Below are 20,857 nucleotides of genomic sequence, written 5' to 3'. Positions count from 1 at the left end.
AAAAACATACCACATTAAACGTAAAAGCGACATTTAATTCTCAGAAGAAAAAAGTCTGCTTTTTAGCACAACTATCTTCCTACACAAATTTCGACCATCTGTCAATTGGAGACATAGAGGATGCAAACAAGGCCCACCCAGAGACATGGTAGTCTGTATGCCTCCACTGTGGTCAGAACAGGATAATGGAATGCCAAATTTGATAGGAATTAAAGACAAATAATTGGATAAAGACAGTGAAGCAACAGTATCCTTTACTCACATCTGTCTGGAGGTGTCACAGTGATTGACTGTGCTGTGAACTCATCGTCGAAGTACCTTGTGTCTATCTCAGATGTCACTTGAGGTTTGAAAGGAGGGATAAGCTTAAAAATAAATGATACAAAGAAGAAAGCGGTAATTAATTTACACTCACACAAAATTCTAAGGTACCGACATGACATACAGCAAAGCAAAGGCAAATGAACACCCTAGAATTAATGGTCTTCAACGTTGTTGTATTTTATCCAAGCACATTCATCATACTTGATTTTAGGACACGGATCAAGAAACGATGTGTAAAACTTCAGTCTATCAATGTCATTAAGCACAGCCTTTTCATGAGATCACTAAAACCACTTTTAATGTAGTGGTAGAATCCCATAACTACCAACATAGGTGACAGATATCTCTGTATAGGGTTCTCCTTCTTGTAAAGAGCTGAAAGATAATGCATCTCAAAGAGCTGAAATTCCTTTACATCAGACAACATAATGAGAGGACTTCTATAGGAGTTAATGATCTTCAGATGGAGCAGCACGTTCTGGAAGAGAGATGAGTAAAGTTCCACAAATGAAATGATATAGTGAGTTTATGAGGACTTGGCTCAAAATCCTACATCAACCAAACTGAATTAGGTATCTGTGATTGTTAGCACAAGCTATTTATCTTTGATAATGTTTTGACAGATTTCTCGCATTGAAGTATTCCCAGTCCTAAGGTGTTATCAAGAAGATTATTTTGTCAATTCTTCATCACTGATGCCATGTGTTGCAGTTGTGGCACCAAGTGCTATTCAATGGAACGCCAAACAGAAGTAAGAAACTGGACTCAAGAAGGCACTACACAGATGCCTGGGAATGCAGTCTACCTTATTTTCTGCAATTGACATTGGTAGGAATGCAAAGTAGATGGATTCAAAGTTCCGTTTAAAAAAAGAAGGAATCTCAACATACATATATATCTGTTTGAAAAATATACTGTCAGACGGAGACAGGAATGCTAAAAAAAGAATTTACCTGGAAGATGTGTTTCCATCAGAAACAATGTCACCTAAGTTACGCATTTTGTTCTTCTAAAAGGTACACCTTCCTGAAGATTCCCAATTTTGAATTGTTCCCAAAGAAGCATTGCATGGGCAAAAGTCATGCACTCTTGAGAATCAAGCACCCAAAATCTCTGTAGAACAGCACAACCAAAGTGCGACATGTTCCTCACCCGCATCCAGACAGTAAAGTATAGGTTACTTAATGTTGGTAATGCTTTTTCTGGTGGATATTTTATCTACCTGCAGATTCCACACCTTTAGAAAATCCCCAAGTGCAGGACTGGATCCAGAAAACTTAAACAGCATTGCTCCCACGCACCGATGGGTGGCACAGTGCGGATCTGCACTAACTTTGTTCCACCCGAAAAGTGACGACGGAGCCGCATATAAGAACCGTAGTGAGTTTCTTGACTCTGCACCCTCGAAGCCCTACAATAATCAGAGGAAGCAGAGCACACATATCTAGTTTGGGGCATTTTTAGATGGGGGAAAAAAATAGACCATTCTACAGGACGGGGAGGAGGGAGGGCAGTGGGGATACTAAGGTTAGATAGAGTATCCTCCGGAAGGATTATGTTTATTACCCTGTACGCATCTGTTCTTGCATGTAGAGCTGCAGATTCACATGCTTTGCATACTCCTGACAACTAGTGTTGGGTCCGGATGTTTGGAAGTTTTTTTTCTACGAAGAAGTCTTTGAGTCACGAGGTAAGGTGACTTCTCCTTTCAGTTATACTGCGCATGGTTGACCCCATTGTTAGATTGTTTTTCCGCATGAGGGCGAGAATGGAGTAAGTAATTGTAAGTACAGAGATGTCCATGCATTTGTAATGTATATAGGAACTGCAGCAACCATAGGTGTCCGGGGAGGAGGGAGGGCACATGTGAATCTACATAATCCGTTTGAGGCATCTGTGCTGTAGATACACATGCTTTGCATAGATTGTATAGCAGTACCCTCCCAAAGCGTGGCTAACCAGTGGGCGTTGCAGTTGTCTGAAAGTGTTTTAGCACTACCTGACCTATATTAGCTTGTTGGTGTGCTAACACATCCATACAATAATGTTTGGTAAATGTGTGTGGTGTAGACCATGTAGCTGCTTTACAGAGGTCAGATATAGGAATGTTACTTAAAAGCGCCAGAGATGCTCCTGTTCTAGGAGTTCTTTCAGCTTTAAAATAGCATGCTTGAATACATTTAACAATCCAACTAGAAATGCCAGATTTTGAGATCGGTTTCCGTTTATGTGGGTTAGCAAATGCAACAAAAAGGTGCTTTGTTTTGTGAAAATCCTTTGTTCTATCAACATAATGCATTAATGCTCTTTTTACATCTAATGAATGTAGAGCTCTTTTTGCTACAGATTCTGGTTGAGGGGAAAAAATAGGTAGCTTAACCGATTGGTTAATATGAAAAGTTGAAACTACTTTTGGAAAGAATTTTCGATTGGTACAAAGAACCACTCAATCTTTATGAAGTTGGAAGAATGAGGTGATAGCGTTCAAAAAGGCAATCTTCCAAGAGAGCAACTGAAGGGAACAGTTATGTAAAGGTTTAAAAGGTGAACCCATAAGTCTTATTAAGACAACATTAAGGTTCCGTGTAGGTGGAACGTTTGGTGGTATCACCCTTAAAGCCTTCCATGAAAGCTATAATTACTGGTACTTTGAATATGGACAAGTATTGTCTACTTTGCAAATATGCAGACACAGCCGCCAGGTGGAGACGTATAGAGGTGTAGGCAAGGCATGAACGTTGTAGATGAAAGAGATAACAAATAATCTGTTGTATAGATGCGTATAATGGGTCAATTGTTTAGGTATTACAATATACAACAAACCTTTTGCTATTTAGCTGCGTAGCAAGCTCTAGTTGCACGTTTTCCTAATTCCTTAAGAATGGTCATGCAATCTGGTGGCAGATTTAGATAACCAAATTCTATGACCTCCGGAGCCTGATTGCTTGGTTGAGCTCCTTGGGGTTTGGATGTCTGATTTTGCCATGGTTCTGAGTGAGAGGGTTTGAGGTGAGTCGAAGTTTCTCGTGTGGAACTACTAAAAGGTCTGGTAGTGTGGTGAACCATGGTTGATGAGCCCATGTGGGAGCCACTAGAATAAGGGTGAGAGACGTCTGCCTGAGCTTCCGAATAAGAAATGGAAGAGGTAGAGGTGAAAAAGCGTAGGCAAATAATCCAGACCAATTCATCCATAGGGATTTGCCTTTGAATGGAGGTTGAGGGAACCTGGAGGCGAAGTTTTGGCATTTTCTGTTCTCTACTGTCGCAAAGACATCTAATTTTGGGAAGCCCCAACTTTGGAAGTGTGTGAGCAGGTCTGTAAGGTGAAGTTCCCACTCGTGGATTGGTTGCCGTATCCTACTGAGGAGGTGAGCAAAGTCATTGTCTGTCCCTGGAAGGTGCTCTGCTAGCAGTTGTATTTTGTGATGAATTGCCTAACATCAAATGGTCCGAGAGATGCGCAATAGCTTCAAAGTGTGACCCCCCCCCCCCACCCACCACCCACCCCCACCCCCACGTTTTTGTACATAGTACATGGCTGTCATATTACCTATCCGGACTAGGCCAAGCTTGCCAACAAGGTGAGGTAGAAATGCTTTCAGTGGTAGGTGAACAGCTTGAAGCTCTAGGTAATTGATGTGGAGATACTGGTGTTTGCGGTCCTAAAGTCCCTGAACTGTTAAATGTTGTAAGTGAGCACCCCACCCTGTGAGGGATGCATTCGCTGGTAGCACGATCAGTGGGACAGGGTTGACAAACGGACGGCCTTTTGATACGTTTTGTGTGTTACACCACTGAAGTTAGTGATGGATGTGGCTGACTATCAACACTAAATCTTGTAGTTGACCCTGTAATTGATTGAATTGATGTGCAAAGCATTCCTGTGGAGGACACATGTTTAATCTTCATGAGGTACTATGGCAATGCATGATTCCATCCTTCCCAGTAACTGCATAAAAGTTCAGACACTTAAATATTGACTGATTTTAAATTGTGGTAGCAGTGTTTGGAAATGTTGATTTCTGGCTGCATTGGGATAGGCTAGCCCTGCATTGCTCCTAAATAAGGTTGCAGCTGTAAAGGTTCGAAATGGGATTTTTGGGCATGGAATGTGAATCCCAGCTGATGTTGAAGATGTATGGTAGTTTGAGTGTGTTGTTGATGCTTGTGGTGTGTTAGCTTTGATAAGCCAATCGTCCAGATATGGGAAGACATGAATTTGTTGTCTCCTTAGATGAGCTGCTACCACTGCTAAGCATTTGGTGAATCCTCTGGGTGCAGTAAGGACTCCGAACGGGAGCACTTTAAATTGATAAGGCTATCTGAGATATTTGGGATGCGCGGGGTGAATATGGATGTGAAAATATGCGTCCTTTCAGTCTAGTGTTGACAAAGTCGCCTTGCTGAAGAAGTGGAAAGACTTGTTGAAGTGTGACCCTGTGGAAGTGTTCTGATAGTATGTAAAGCTTTAAAGGCCTGATATCCAACATTGGCCATAGAGAACAGCCCTTTTGGGGTTTTAGGAAGTAAAATGAATAAGCCCCTGAGCCTTGGTGTAACTTTGTAACTGGTTCTAAAGCTCCCTTTGTTAACAGAGCTTGTATTTCTTGTTTGAGCAATTGTTGGTGCTCCAGAGAGAGCCTGTGATTGCGAGGTGATATATTGGGAGGATTGCTGGTGAGCTCAAGGCAATAACCATGTTGGGTAATGTCCACAACCCATTTGTCTATTGTTATTGATTGCCAAGTGGGAAGAAACTGTTGAAGATGTTCCCTGACCGGTGTAAGGGGGGATTTGTTATGGAGTCACTGCTTGTTGGGAGATGGGGAGGTACAGGTTGGTGTGCCTTTACCTCTACCTTTAGAGTTCTTGCCTCTATACCCACCTCTGTAAAATCCACTAGAGGGGAGGATTGAGTATGGGACTTGTATGAAGATGCAGAGGCATCTGTCGATGTAGTTTTTGAACCTTCTCTGTAGAAAGAGAGACAAAAGGGACCTCTATTCGAGGGTGTCTGAAGTGCCCCCATTGCTTTAGCCACTTCAATATCCTTTTTCAGCTTTCCTAGTGTTTCATCCTCTTGTCCGAAAAGATGTACTTTATCAAAAGGAGCATTTAAAACTGTTTGTTGTACTTCTGGTTTAAAACTAGAGATACGCAGCCATGCATGTCTTCTGAGGAAAATGCTCGTGTTGATTCTTCTGGCTGCAGTGTCAGCAGCATCTAGTGCACACCTGATAGAGGAGTTGGAGATTCATTTACCCTCCTGCACGAATTCCTGTTCTTTTTTCGTGTGTTCCTCAGGGAGGCATTGGATTAATTCTTCCATTTCATCCCAATGGACTCTACCATACCTGGCAAGCAAACTCTGTGTGTTAGCTATACACCAGTGATTGGCTAATTGAGCAGCCACTCTTTTACCTGAGGCATCTATTAATTAAGACTCTTTGTCTGGAGGTAGTGCATCAGAGGTTTGTGAATTTGCTCTTTTACAAGCATTAGACACTATTAAAGAATCTGGTGTACGTTGAACTCTAATGAAAACTGGGTCAGATGGTGGGGGTTTATATTGTTTTTCAATCTTAGGTGTTATAATGTATGCGCTTGCAGGGTCCTTAAAAATATCCTCTGCATGACGCATCATGCTTTTTTACATTGGTAAAGACTGATGTTTTATGTGCAGCCCCTAAAGTTTCAACTAGAAAGTCCTCCTCTAAGGCGTCTCTATGTAAGGTGACCCCATGGTATGTAGCTGCTCTGGCTATTAACTCCTGATATGAGGTGTTGTCATCAGGAGGTTGAAGGTATTGCAGGATAGAGATCAGGATCGGTCTCCTTGAGGGTCTACATTGTAGTCGTGTCATGGTCTGGTGGTGCTTCATAGGTGTCCCCATCTGCATCAGGGTCTGTGTGAGGAGAACTCTGAGGTGTAATGTTTAACCCCTTCACTGCGGGGTGTTTTCCCACCGCTGTGCGGGGGAAGGGGGCTGCGCGCGGCGCCACTGTGCTTGGGACGAGCTCAGCTCGTCATGAGGCACAGGGGAGCTGCACTCATGACGAGCTGAGCTCGTCACAGCCACACCCGTTTTTGGAACGTTCAGCACAGCGGGGAAATTATCCCCGCATGCGAACGTTCCAAACGGCCGTGACTAGCTCAGCTCGTCATGAGTGCAGCTCCACTGTGCCTCATGACGAGCTGAGCTCGTTTCAAGCACTCAAGGGGTTAAAGGGTTTCCTGGAGTATAAGGTATTAATGGTACAGGTGAAGATGGTAGTGGTGTGGAATGGAAGGGACTGGCAGCAATGTCCTTTTTTAAAGGAATTTTATATCCAGTGTCCTCTAGGAAAGGGGTTTTCCTTTTGGAGGGAGATTGTAGCGCAGGCTTTGTTATGATGCGGCCAGTCTCTGGATGAATATGCAGGTTTTTTTCTGTTTTGGATCCAGTCTCTCATGCACTGTTTCCAGAATTGGTTCTGGAAGCAATGGATATGTTTTGATGCCAACATTTTTGGAACTGAACCAGGCTTCTCTTTTTTGTCATTCGGAACCAAAGTTTTCCGAGTGGAGGTGGAGTCTTGGTTCCAACTGGAGCCAGAAAGCTTTCGTTGCGGAGCCGGAGGGTGTTGGAAGCGGAATCTCGGTGCCTATCAGGGCCAGATGGCAGTGGTGGCGCAAAAGGCTTTTGTTTGATGGAAGCAGGTTTTTGTGTGGGCAAAGGGGTTTGGGTACTCTCAGCACCTGGACCAGCTGGGAGGTCATGGGACTCCAATTCAGTTTTGATTTCTGAATCAGAAACTTGGAGAGAAAAAGTTTCTTCCTTTTCCGCTGCTCTCACATCTTCCTGTTTGAAATCTTGGTGGAAGTGACTTCAATGCTCTGCATCTCTTTCCTTCAAGCCAGACGGTCCTGCAAGGACTTCTTGGATCAAAACTACTAACAGGGCTCACAATCGGCTTCTCTGTGCTCCAGGCAGAGACACAGATTACAAACTTTGTGAAGGTAGGTGCACGGGTACTTAAGAGTGGCACCAAGGGCAGAATTTAAATGGATTCCATTCCATCAGCAGATTACTCTATGAAGTTCTTGTCAAAGGTACGTTAAACGGGCTAGGCCCAAAGATGGCGATTGGAGCATTCCGATGAGACTAAGGAAAGTTTACAAATTTCGACACGCGATGGATAGTTAAACGTGATCTAAACAATACTGACAAGGGCTTCTAAGCCAGTGCTTTGCACATCTTTATGTAGAAAAATATCTGCCTGGAGATCATTCTTTTCTGCACTGCTTTACCCCTCTTTGGTGCTGTGTACCTCCTCTATGAGCTGATCATCCAAGTGGTGTTCTTTGGTGTGATCAACATAGAAACTTAAGGCCCTTTCGAGATCCAAGTGATGTAGCCCCTCTTACTCCTTAGTAGGATTAGTTGGAGCAAAGAACGCCAGGAGCGTGATAGACGGTCAGATGCAAAACAGTGCCATGATGTTTGCTAGGAATGCTGCCCTGATCCAGAGCATTACATTGTCTGTGAAGAAGGTGGCTTATGGTTGCTAGACAGACAGGGCTTGACACTCACTCATGCGACGAGCTGGCATTATCACTGTGAGGAAAATTGAACTCAATGTTAAAAGACACAGACAGCAGTTATGCATCAGCACAAATGAGGATCACATCCAAGAATGTTCTGATCAAATTGAAGTGTCACTAGGAAATCACAAAGGGTATCGGGTGGAAACGTGTTTGTCAGCTCCTTCAAAAAAGGCATCACAACAGATGATTAGAATAACAGGGGTTCATCAGGTAACGGAAGAAAAGCTGAAAGGGCCGATAAATTATCTTTAACAATAGTGACATCAAGTCTTTGCAGTGCTAGAGTACTCAAAAACAACAACGCATCAGATAACTGTGCTTGTAAAGGTTTGAAGTGCCGACAAGTGCACCAAGCGACGTTTTCCCATCATCCAGCATATATAGATTGCTGCACAGATGTCTTGCTGCTAAAATCATATCTACTACCTCGGGTTGTAGATCAAAAACACTCAACTGTCACAGCTCAATCTTGTGCATGGAGTCGTAGGTTGTAAAGGCCCATGGGTGCAGGACACTGCCCTGTTGCTGCAACAGAAGATCATCTCGAAGCAGAGGACAGATCGGAGGATAGATGCTCATGGCCCGAAGTTCAAAGTACCACACACTTCCTGCCCAGTCTGAAGCCCCCTTAGGTGACTAAGGCTAGGTCAATTTGGATCTTCTTCAGAGGACTGTGCAGGACAGGTAAAGGTGGGAAAGCACACAGGAGTCCTAAATTCAATCCAGTCGGAAGGCATCTCCTAGGGAGAATCACCTTGGGAACTCCAACCCACAAAACCTTGGACACAGCATGTTCTCAGAAGTGGCAAAAAGATCAAGCCAGAGTTCTCCCCATTGCTGGAAGATGCTCTGCACCACCTGTGAATGTAATCTCCATTCGTGATCCCTACACAAGCTGACAGAGTTCTTCCACCCTCGCTTTTAAACACCCTGCTAGGTAGTGTTTGATCAGGGAAATGTCCTGATGACTCATTCAGTTCGAGGTTAAAGTACTCCTGACCCTGGATCCCCAAACCTATCCTGCCCTGCTTGTTGCAGTATGACATGGCACCAATGTTGTCGTGAGCACCTGCACCTGTTCCCCCTTGGGTGGGAGGAAGGTTATTAGTGCCAAGCAAGTCTACTACGACTCAAGTAAATTGAGGTGGAGGTAGGACTCCCTGGAGACCAGAGTTCTCCGATCTCCAGCTCTGCGAGGTGACCTCCCCAATACAGCAACAATGAATACGTCACAAAAATCCGCTCTTGGTGGGGTAGGGAGAGGGTTCGGCCACTGGTCCAACTGCAGTCTAGTAAACACCCATGCAGATCTTTTGCGGTCACCTCCGACACCTGCATGAAATCCAACAGGTTCCCTTGGTGCTAGGCCCATAACCATAAGGACTTAAGATCCCGCTGCAGAGCCTGCATGTTCACCTGGTGTGGTCCACTAGCAGAATGCAGGAGGACAAGAAGCCTTGGAACCACTCTCACTGAGACCTATGCCAAAGTTTGACACATCAGGATCACTGCCTGAATGTCCTGGATTAGTTGGGGTATGGTGAAGACCCGAAATTGCACCACAAGCAGAATGGCTTTGATGAAAGAAGGCCCTGGGAGCAAGTCAGCACTTGGATTGAAAACCCCAAAAGATGTCAGGATGTTTGCCCCTCGAGGTAATCCACAACTGACTGAGACGAGCCTGCTGTCAACAGCCAGTCATCGAGGTATGGGAAGACTGGTATTCCCAACATTCGAAGATGTGCAGCGACCACCGTAGTCAATTTCATGGAACTGAAAATGCATGTGGCCCACTTGGAACTGCAGATTACATCTGAGGGAATGCAGGAAAGGGACGTGGAAATAGGTGTCCTGCAAATCCAATGCCACCATCTAGTTGCCAGGGGAGACAGAACTTGGGCCAGGGTGAGCATCCTGAACATCTGCTTTCTGAAGTTCAGAGGGCAAAGGTGTAAAATTGGACATAGTTCTCCAGCCTTCTTTGGCAGCAGATGGAGAAAATGGGAGTAGAATCCAGTGCGAATTTCTGATGTCAGAATTCTCTTGATGGCTCCCTTGTCAAAAAAAGCCTGGACTTTCCTTTGCAGGATGGATGAGTGTTTCTCTGGAATCACTGTGGTGTAGGTGGCATTTGAGGAGCGGTGGACAGGAAATATGGGGCGTATCCATCCTGGACAATTTGAAGCACCCATTTATCCAATGCAATGCTTTGCCACTTGTGGAGGTAAAAATCTATCCAGCTCCAACACTGACAGTGTGCCGCAAAGGAAAAACTAAATGGGTTTGGGAGGGGTAGGAGACTGTAATGCAATGCCGCTTAAAGCTTGGACGTTTCAGTCACATCACCCACCTTACATCTCAAACGGATTGGGAGGTCTGCTGTTGCTGAGGTCAGCCTTTGTGTGATCTCCGCTGGATGCCCCTTCAGAAGCCTCGAAACGGAGACTACAGTGGAGCATACTGCTGCATGGCTGCTGAAACAACAAGGGAATGCACTGTAACTTTCCTTGAAGTACTAACTACAGGGTCAAATAGGCTTGTACTGAAGAGACAGGTGCCATAAAATGGCATGGCCACCGATGATGCTTGAATGTCACTAGGAAAGCCTGTGGATCACATTGAGGCATGGCAGCAAAGCACCCCACTGGTACTAAATGCACTACCCAAACAATATGTGGTGTCCAGCTCCGATATGATTTCAATACATTGCAGCATCTGGTCCTTCTTGTATGATCTGGTCCAAATTGATGACATGCAAAGAAGAAAGTATCAATAAAGGGAGAAAAGGAAGAACGAGTTTCTGCAACAACCACAGGTGTCCAGTGAGGAGGGTGGGTGCATGTGAATCTACAACACTACATGCCACAAGCAGATGCTTACAGGGTAACAATTTCCGTTCGTGACATATGTAGGTGTTGATACCAATGATGGGCATAAACTGCAAAGCAGTCCTCCCAAAGTGGTGTCTTAGCCTGAGGATGATGCAGATGACTGGAAGGAAAAAATACTTACCTTCGGTAACACCTTATCTGCTCAACGGAGTCCATATAAGCCCTCCCCTGATGCGCTGACATCAGTTTCTATCGAGATTATTTTCGCGCCAACAATGCGGAACCACTAGAGAAACAGTCGCAGGAAACAATGTGCCGAAAAGGGGGTGCCAAAATTTTGTATAAAAAAGTACAGATTGAGAGAACTGCAGTAGAAAGCAAAGAGGGGATGTGGGAGTCCACAGGGCACTCAGTCCGCAGAGTGGGGAGGATGGGTGGGTTGACAAGGAATCTGCGGCTTAATCCTGCCTCTACCACATAAGGCATTACCAAAGCTAAGCAACTTGTCCATCTGATAGACACACATCTAGCCACAGATTCCATATCTTAGAATCCGATACCCAAGCAAATCCTATCCCTGGAGGAGGGGCTGCGAACTGACCCTACCAAAGATCCCTAAATAGGAGAAGATGGTCCAAAAGTTAGAAGGGACCAGATTAATTGAAAAATGATAGGTGAAGCAGATGCTCACCAAAGGACTGATCTCCAAGCCCGTAGGGAGTAGAAAGCTGTTAGACCGTGAGAAACCAGGCATAGAACGAATAAAATAGGTAGTCCTAAAAGGGGATGCAACCTAAGATCAGGAATGCAAAGGGACCAAGGATAATAGCCCATAGAGTCCAGGCTCAAACCCAAATGGAAGGAGCTTACAGGGCATACTCAGCCACAGCAACACATACAACGAATAAAGAGCACCCACCGATCATCTGGGAGACTATCCTGAGAAACAGATTCCAAAAAAATAGACCTCCAATGATAGAATGATGGAGAAAAAAAGAAAGAACGATGAATGTTGGAGAACCTTGGAGATATACAAGGCATCCTCCAAAATATTGTAAAGGAGACGCTCAATGAAGAGAAGGAAAGGAACAGACAGGTACAACCAAGAAAGCTGAACCAGGTCACCAAGAATGGTGTAGGTAAAATGCAGTGATGTACACCGTATAGAAGGCCAGACAACCATATGTGCAGAACACACACATTTATACCTGACGTAAAGAGATTTACAAGAGATCCGTTCAAGAGAAAGGTATATACATGCAGAGCTATATACACCCCATGATAGATGTATAAAATGATATATCTGCATATAAAAACAGAAATTCCAGTAGACACACAGGGTAAGAAAAGTATATCCACTCCACCGAGGTAACCAATGTCCTTCGCCAGTGAGCAGGAAGACGAGAAGTGGAGTAACGAAGGACTCCAAGAGCGGAGGGAACCAAAGAAGGGCAGAGATAATATATCCTACTGTTATAAAAGAAGAACTCTCAACAGTAACTGAGGTGGAAACGGAAAGACAAGGCTGGAAAATAGCAACACAATGCCACATAAGATTGAGAAGTGGAAAGCATTGCCCACTACAGGAAAGCAAGAGCACCCGTCCAAGAACCAACGCCGCCAGCTGAGGAAAGGTGCCAGCAGGCAGTAGCAGGAGAAGCAATGGATAAACAGCATATTGAAAGTCAACCATGAAAAAGAAGACTACCAGGGTGAAACGAAGGTCTGGCAGAAACTAAGGGAAACAGTTGATTATGACAATCCCACATTGTCCAACTTAGGGAAGCAGGAGAAACAGTTAAGAAACCTGACCAACGCTTCATTGAACCTGGAGAAAAGATAGGATATGCTTCAAGAAAACAATGAAATAACTCCACCCGAGAAGGGGGTTAAATGGAACATCTTCCATAGAAAAAGTGATGCTACGTAGGCAGGAGTTGAGGGAGGAAAGAAAAAAATGGGAACCCAGCCGCTTGTGAAATAAGAATACCAGACAAGGATCCAAACAATCAAGGGGACTGGTGTCCAGACCTGAAAGAAACAGCAGACACAACAGCTACCCCATGGGTGTGATGGCAGATATGTATTAAAAAAAAAACGTAGGAGGCAACAGCAGCGGCCATAAACCAAGCAGGTAGGTAGAAAACCAGACTGCTGAAGATAAACAGCAACAGGAGCACGATAAAGTTGAAAAGGGCATACACAAGAATGCAGTGCCGAGACACAACTCGAAATACTAAGCCAAAAAGATGCCAATACCACAAGGCGAGGACACAAAAAGTGTTCTGAGAGTGCAGGCCAGCGCTAGGAGAAGAGAAAATATGCCTAGCACAAGCATCAAATTTCGCGACCTCTCTCTCCGGAGGGCTAAGATGGAGAACATCAATATTTTGGGTTTGCCAAAGTGGCCTGAAGTATAGGGATGTCTAAGGAGACAGGAGGGATCCCTCGGAGCCGGGCAGTGCCTGTGAGAAATGGAGCGATCCACAGGGAGCCCTGTTTCAGATTTAGCCCAAGCACCCAGCAGGATATCGAAGAGACAGTCACTATAAGGAAGTACAAATTCAATGCTACACTGGTCAGGCTATTGAATGCCAATTAAAGGGTCTGTTGACAATTCCACAGAAGGAAGTTGCGGATCCAGTACAACCGAAACTCAATTGAGCATGTCTGCCAGAAAAGGAACTCTCCTCCATAACTAAACCAGGAGGAGATAGGAGGATGGAGAAGATTCCAAGCCACTGGCGTCATCAAGTCAAGTAACCAGTTAGACTGCATAGAGAGTGGAGCCACATCCAAAATGGGAGGTGGACACACCACACCATCTGTAGTACTTCCACAACCATGGTCCTCAGAAGGAAAAACTAGAGGAAGGGTGTTTGAGACCATTGGCTTTATTAGAGCCGCATCAGACACCATAACTGAAGTCGGAAGACGTTGAGAAGGATATGCCTCGACGTCGGAAGGAGCAGATTCGGCGTGGACGCCACTACTATGGAAGTCGCCAACCCGACATCAACATCGGAGTCAACAGACCAGAAGAAAGAGTTAAAGGTGGAAGCCTCAATGTGCTGTGTACCGGAGCTGCTAAGGTGTCAGACACAGGAGGCTACCTGAACCCAGGAAAGAACCCGCTGGTGGGATCACAGGAATTACCTTGTGCACTTTCGTGGGGCCAGAGGGCGCTCCAGAGGGAGGTGACAATCCACAAATAGAAAGAAGAGTTTGAGAATATTGTCTCATCTGGGTCAAAGATGGCCCTGCCCCAGGATAGGTGGGAGACGCAAGGTGAACCCATGCCCTGATACTTCAACAGAAGAGTGGGGACCAGCGGTAGGAGATGAAGGCGAGCAGCGCCATGACCTCGACCGCCGAGACTTACCTCCGGCCGTCGAAGGAGAATGATGCCTGCGGAAATGGCTCCTAGCGCAGATGGCATGTAGAACCTTTAGGGGTTCGCGGACGATGAGAGGACTTTGATGACTGTGACATCCACACCACTAGGTGCTTCATGCGATGTTCTTTGAGTACTTTCAGTTGGAGTTGGCGACGGGAGTTGCACTTTTTGGAGTCCTGGTGCTCAAACAGGTACCACATGCAGACCGAATGAGGGTCCGTGGTGGACATTTGTCGTCCACGGGACCCACAAGGTTTAAACCCCGAGGACATTGAAAAGGGAAGAACAAGGGCACACTGCTTCCTTGATGAAAAAAAGACAAATAGGCCGAAAAACCCCAAAGGAACTGCAGTGCGGATCTGCATGGTTAGTGAAGAAAACAAGGGACTGACATCAGCGTGTTGGAGGAGGGAGTTTATGTGGACTCTGTTGACATCACATTTGGGTGACAGCGTCGCTGGGGAGTCACTCAACACCCTTTACAGATGGACAGAGGTACTACTAGAATAATTTGCTGAGCCAGTCTGGCGCCTGAGGAGGATTCTAAGATAAAGAATAAGCGGCTAGATGGCTCTATCAGATTAGTCTGAGTAGTAGAGCCTGGCCAACTCTCGCTTGTTGTCTGGCCAGGACATCCACACAGTAATGCTTACTAAAGATGTGAGGAGGGGACAAGGTAGCTGCTTTACAGATGTCAGCTAGAGATATGTTATCTAGGAAAGCCATAGATGCACCTTCCTTCCGAGTAGAATGGGGTCTGGGGAGGGAATGGCAGATACCGTTTAGCTTTAGTGTAACAAGTCTGAATGCATTTGACAAGCCAACGTGCACCTTCTGCCTTGGAAACAGCACACACCTTTATGTGACTTACAGTAGGACACGAACACCTGTCGTGTCTTAAATGGTTTTGTTCTGTCACTGTATTACATTAGCACTCGACATCCAGAGTATGTAAAGCATGTTCCGCTACAGTCTCTGGATGTGGAAAGAGGACTGGCAACTCCAATGTCTGATTAAAGTGGAAGCTGGAGGCCACCTAAGGGAAGAATATGGGACTGGTTCTGACAACCACCCTAATGTGATGAACCTGGAAGAAAGGCTCTTCCAATGTAATAGCGTGGATCTCACTGACTCGTCTAAGGCAAATGATGGCTACGAGGAAAGCTACTTTCCATGACAGAAATTGCAATGAGCAAAAAGGTTAAAGTGGCTCGAAAGGAGAGCCCATGAGCCTAGTAAGAAAGATGTTAAGGTTCCACACTGGAGCAGGAGGCGTACGGGGCAGAAAAACCAGTTTAAGGCTTTCAATGAAAGCCTTAAAGAACTGTACTCTGATGAGCGGAGCGTGTCACCTATTCTGTAGGTAGGCAGCCACATGCAACCAAATGAAAGTGTAGGCGAGTCCTGACTTTTGAAGGGAAAGAAGTAACAAACTAGGTCTTGTACTGATGCTGCATGTGGTTTGATATGTTTGAGAAGGCAATAATGTACAAAACATTTCTATTTGGCTGAGTAGCAGGCCCTGGTAGCATGCCTATGCACTTCTCTAAGAATAGACATACACTCCTCTGGAAGGCTGAGGTAACCAAACTTTAAGACCGCAGGAGCAAACTTCAAGGTTGAGCTGGTGAAGATAGGGTGCCGGAAGTTGTGTGCAAGAAGAGAGCTCTAGCAGGGTGGAGTACCATGGCTGGCGTGCCCATGTTGGTGCCACTAGGATGAGGGTAAGGGGTGTCTGGCTTAGCCTATTAGACTGCAAATGGTAGGAGGAGGAGAGGCGGAAAAGTGTAGGCAAATATTACTGACCAATTCATCCATTGTGCATTCCCCATGGACTGTGGGTGTGGTAACCTAGTGGCAAAGTTTGGAGATTTTGCATTTCTGGTGGTGGCAACAGATCTATCTAAGGAAAACCTCACTCCTGGAAGTACGGAAGTAGGAACTGGGGATGGAGTTCCCACTCATGGACTTGTTGATGTGTCCTTCCAAGCAAGTCAGCGAGATTGTTGTTCACTCCAGGAGTGAGTTGGAGAAGCAGATGCACTCTGTAATTAAATGAACATCACCAAATGCCCTGGGCTATTGACAGCTGGGGAGAAAGTCTGCCCCTTGTTTCTGTAAGTAGAACACTGCAGTTGTGTTGTCTGTGAGAGGGCAGAACACCCAATAGCCAGCAACTCCAGTCGCTTGATGTGAAGGGACTATTGGGTAGAGGGCCAACTCGGCTGAACAGTGAGCGGATTGAGATGTGCTCCCCAGCCAGTGAGGCTTCTGTGGTGATGTTGACTTAAGGAACCAGAAAGGGGGTGGTGATGGACAGAGTATCTGAGTTAATCAGAACACTCCTACCCAGTCAACAGATCAGGGCTTGATCCATCACCGTTTTTTAGCTCACTGCACCATCCCAGTTCAGAACCTGGCTATATGCAAATTAGTCTGTCCCTGGCCCAGTGCATCATGGGAACAGGGCAGACCAAACTACCAAGCCAATTCTTCACTGGAAAGGAAACAAGCTTCCGGGGACCGGTTTCTGTCATTACAGCCGTCTTCGGCCCGGCTTGCTTGAATCCTGTTGGTGCAGTGAGCAAGGGACTCATGTCTGAGCATAGCATGGCTGGCGTGCCCATGTTGGTGCCACTAGGATGAGGGTAAGGGGTGTCTGGCTTAGCCTATTAGACTGCAAATGGTAGGAGGAGGAGAGGCGGAAAAGTGTAGGCAAATATTACTGACCAATTCATCCATTGTGCATTCCCCATGGACTGTGGGTGTGGTAACCTAGTGGCAAAGTTTGGAGATTTTGCATTTCTGGTGGTGGCAACAGATCTATCTAAGGAAAACCTCACTCCTGGAAGCACGGAAGTAGGAACTGGGGATGGAGTTCCCACTCATGGACTTGTTGATGTGTCCTTCCAAGCAAGTCAGCGAGATTGTTGTTCACTCCAGGAGTGAGTTGGAGATGCAGATGCACTCTGTAATTAAATGAACATCACCAAATGCCCTGGGCTATTGACAGCTGGGGAGAAAGTCTGCCCATTGTTTCTGTAAGTAGAACACTGCAGTTGTGTTGTCTGTGAGAGGGCAGAACACCCAATAGCCAGCAACTCCAGTCGCTTGATGTGAAGGGACTATTGGGTAGAGGGCCAACTCGGCTGAACAGTGAGCGGATTGAGATGTGCTCCCCAGCCAGTGAGGCTTCTGTGGTGATGTTGACTTAAGGAACCAGGTCACGGGAGGGTCACCCTTGCATTAGGTTGTGTTCCACGATAGCAGAGATCAATATGTGCGGCTTCCCACCTACACAAGAATCTCTAGATGACCCTCTGCATGACACCACTGTGCCGGTAGGCACTCTTGCAAGGGGCGCTTGTGCAACCTGGAATGGGAAACTATGGCTATGAACGATGCCATCATTCCTAGAAAGGGCATCACCCTTCTGCCAGTTGCCTGGCAATCCAGCTGAAAAAGAGGCAGTAGGTTTTGGACTGCTTGTACTCTCGCAGGGCATGCCAGACATCCAGGTAAGGGAACACGTGGATGCCGCTCCTACGTAGATAAGCTGCTACTTTGGCAAGATATTCTGTAAAAACCTAGGCGGATGTGGTAACCCCGAAAATGAGCAATTGAACTGGAAATGCTATTAACTTACCACAAACTTCTAGTACCTTCGATGTGCCGGGTGAATCGGGATGTGGAAGTAGGCGTCCTTCAGATTGAGGGGGGTCATGAAGCTGACTTGGTGCAACAGAGGAATGACTTCTTGTAAAGTCCCCACACAGAAATTCTTAGACAGAATGCATCTCGAGAGGTCTGAGGAAGACGTCCTTTTTGGGTATAACGAAGTACAGGGAGTACACCCCCTTTCTGCTGTGCTGTGGCGAAACAGGCTCGGTGGCTTGCTTGGTAATAAGGGCCTGTAGCTCCTATTGCAGGAGGTGCAGATGGTCTGAGGACAGTTTGCGCCAGTGGGGAGAAGTGTGGGGGAGTGTTTGGTGGTGGATGAATGAGCTTGAGACAGTACCCCTCCTGTATAATGTTGAGAACCCAGTGTTCAGAGGATTTCTGTCCAAACGGGTAAGAAATCCGTGCAACCTCCACCCGACAGATGTGTGGTTGGGAAGAAGGACTACAGGGTCACTGTCCGTGAGTGACATCTCTTTGGTGGTGGTGCCCTTTCCTCGGCCTCTGTTTTTGACCCTGTATCCACCGCTATACTATCCCTGTGAGTGTCTGCTGCCTGGAGAAAGTGAAGAGGTCTCTGGGGCCGTGGTCCTATTCTTGTTGCAATATCGTGAGCAGGAAAAAACCACAAGGATTGGGAATCTACAGGGCACCCATCGCCCGCTTTGGTAGTATCGCTATCCTTTTTAGTTTTTTCTAGCAGCTGATTGACGAAGGGGCCGAAGAGATGCTGGCCGTCAAAGGGACATTCAAGAGGTTTTGCTGGACCTCTGGCTTGAAGACAGACACTCGTGGCCACAAAATAGGATAAGTGCAAGAAACTGTGTGGTTAATGTTGTGGGGAACACACAGACAGGAGAGGAGAAGCAGGGGAAGAAGAAGATGGGGGAAAAAGTGGACAAGAGGGATGAGCAGGAGGCAGCGGGGAGGTGGCCCTACCGTGTCTTAGTCTTCTTGGGTGCAGGTGTCACAGGAAGATTAAGAACCCTGTGGGGGCTTTGCCAGGACCCGACCAGTAGCCGGCTGGATGTGGATCTGTTGTTGCCTTGCGTCTAGGTGTTCTTGGAGCCACTGAAGGATTGATAGCTCAGAATCCTCCGCAGGTGCGGAGGACGGAGCTGTAGACCACCTGGATGAAGCTGAAGAGGCATGCAAACCAGCCGCCGCCCAAGTCAATCTAAGAGTGTTTTGTGTCTGACTACTTCAGAGTGGGCAGTCTCGGCTCTGAACATTTTGGATTGGTGTCTCTCGGCTCCGATTGCCTTGGTGAAGTATGTGTCGGGACTGAGGGCCTCTGGTCAACCCATTTAAAGTCAGAAGGTGGCCAAATCTGCACCTTTGGATCTGATCCCGAAGCAGCAGTCGACATCGACGCTCAAGGAAGATCTTGGTGCCAAATGGTGTTCCGGTGTCTAGTCTGTCTCGGAATAACAGTGTTGACCAAGGGCGAGAGGCAGTGGCGCACTAGAGGTCTCAAGGGTGGCACAGGAGCTAGAAGGTAGGGCCTTCTTCTGGTGAGAAGAGGGAATTACAGTACTCACTGCAACATTAGGTGGGCACTGGACCAGCGGAGGTCCCGCCTCTTTCTTGGTGTCTGCCTCAAAGTTGACGCGTTGCAGTGAGAAGGCCGCGGCAGCTGGGGTGTTTGACAGCTCGGCATCAGACTCCTCTCTCTCTATCTCTCTCCCTCAGAAGAGGTCTGGACTGTCATCCTCTTCTCTTCTGTGCACTTTGAAGCCGAGACAATGCTGTATGCTCTTCGAAGGGTTTTCTTGTTCCTGAAGGCCTGGCATGCCAAACAGGAGTCTTCACAGTTTTCAGGGAACAAGCCCAAAATACAGACTTCGTGGCGATCTGAACTCTGATTCTTGGCATGGCAAGTGGGGCAGAGTCCTCTCCAACACATGGACATTCTCCACCACCGAGATGGTATTCCAGAAGGTCGTCGACTCGACCGGAACCTACAGGGTCTCGACGGTGGAAAGTGACAAACCTAGTACAATTGTTTGTTTTCCGCACCCGATGGGTGAAAGATGCAAAGGCCCAGAGAGAACAGCATGTGGGGTTGTACCATAGCTCACATTATCCCTTCTGAACCAAACAGTGGAGAAAAAAGAAAACAAGGGAGCCAAGGCCCATTCGCATTACCACTGATAGAAGTAGTCACCTGATCCGGTGACTCAAAAAGATTTCTTTAGAAGAAAAACAAACTGTACAAGTCTGAGCCCAATACTAAAAGGCAGAAGTACGCATAGCATGCGTATCTACAGCTACACATGCCATGAACATATGGTGACAAATTTGCCTTACTATCGATAGTGGGCACCTGGAAGCACAAAACTTCCAACAGTAAAAAGAACTAAAATCAGGGACAAAAGTAAAACAAGGGTGATAAACGTGTCGAAAAGTAGAGGAAAGAATGAGTTGCAAAGCATCCATCACTGGGAAATGCTTCCTTATATAGGATTCAAATAGCAAGAGACAACATAGGGAAGGACCAACTTTATCTTTGCTTGGGAATATCACCTACAATTCCCTGAATAGAACAGTATCTTGCAAAGGGCAACTCATAATCTTGCAACGGGTAACTCATAATGCTTGCACATCCCTTTCCTGATATTCAAGGCACTGGCCTACAATACAAGGTGGAAACCCAGGGTTGACATTCTTTGACCAGTGCAGAATTAAATAGTCATGGTGCTGCCCTTCCTGTATGATTCATAAAGGGGGGTAGTGATGGACAGAGCATCTGAATTAAACAGAACACTCATACCCAGTCAAAGAATCAGGGCTTGATCCATCACCGTTTTTTAGCTCACTGCACCATCCCAGCTCAGAACCTGGCTATATGCAAATTAGTCTGACCCTGGCCCAGTGCATCATGGGAACAGGGCGGACCAAACTACCAAGCCAATTCTTTACTGGAAAGGAAACAAGCTTCCGGGGACCGGTTTCTGGCATTACAGCCGTCTTCGGCCTGGCTTGCTTGAATCCTGATGGTGCAGTGAGCAAGGGACTCATGTCTGAGCATACCCTGCC

General features: G+C 46.3%; 1 protein-coding gene across 3 annotated transcripts in view; it reads right to left on the bottom strand.

Moving 5' to 3' along the window:
* The window catches only part of AKT2 (AKT serine/threonine kinase 2), a 475,180-nt gene that overhangs the window by 6,262 nt on the left and 448,061 nt on the right, over nt 1-20,857 (bottom strand). For all 3 annotated transcript variants that reach the window (XM_078660662.1, XM_078660664.1, XM_078660663.1), the window contains one exon: nt 263-365. In XM_078660662.1, coding sequence (XP_078516788.1) covers nt 263-365 — 103 coding nt within the window. The remainder of the gene's footprint in view (nt 1-262; nt 366-20,857) is intronic.

Source organism: Lissotriton helveticus, chromosome 9 (genome assembly GCF_964261635.1).
Source record: "Lissotriton helveticus chromosome 9, aLisHel1.1, whole genome shotgun sequence".
Classification (NCBI taxonomy): domain Eukaryota; kingdom Metazoa; phylum Chordata; class Amphibia; order Caudata; family Salamandridae; genus Lissotriton; species Lissotriton helveticus.
The sequence above is the reverse complement of the archived record's forward strand: the minus strand, read 5'-3'. Positions and strand labels throughout refer to the sequence as shown.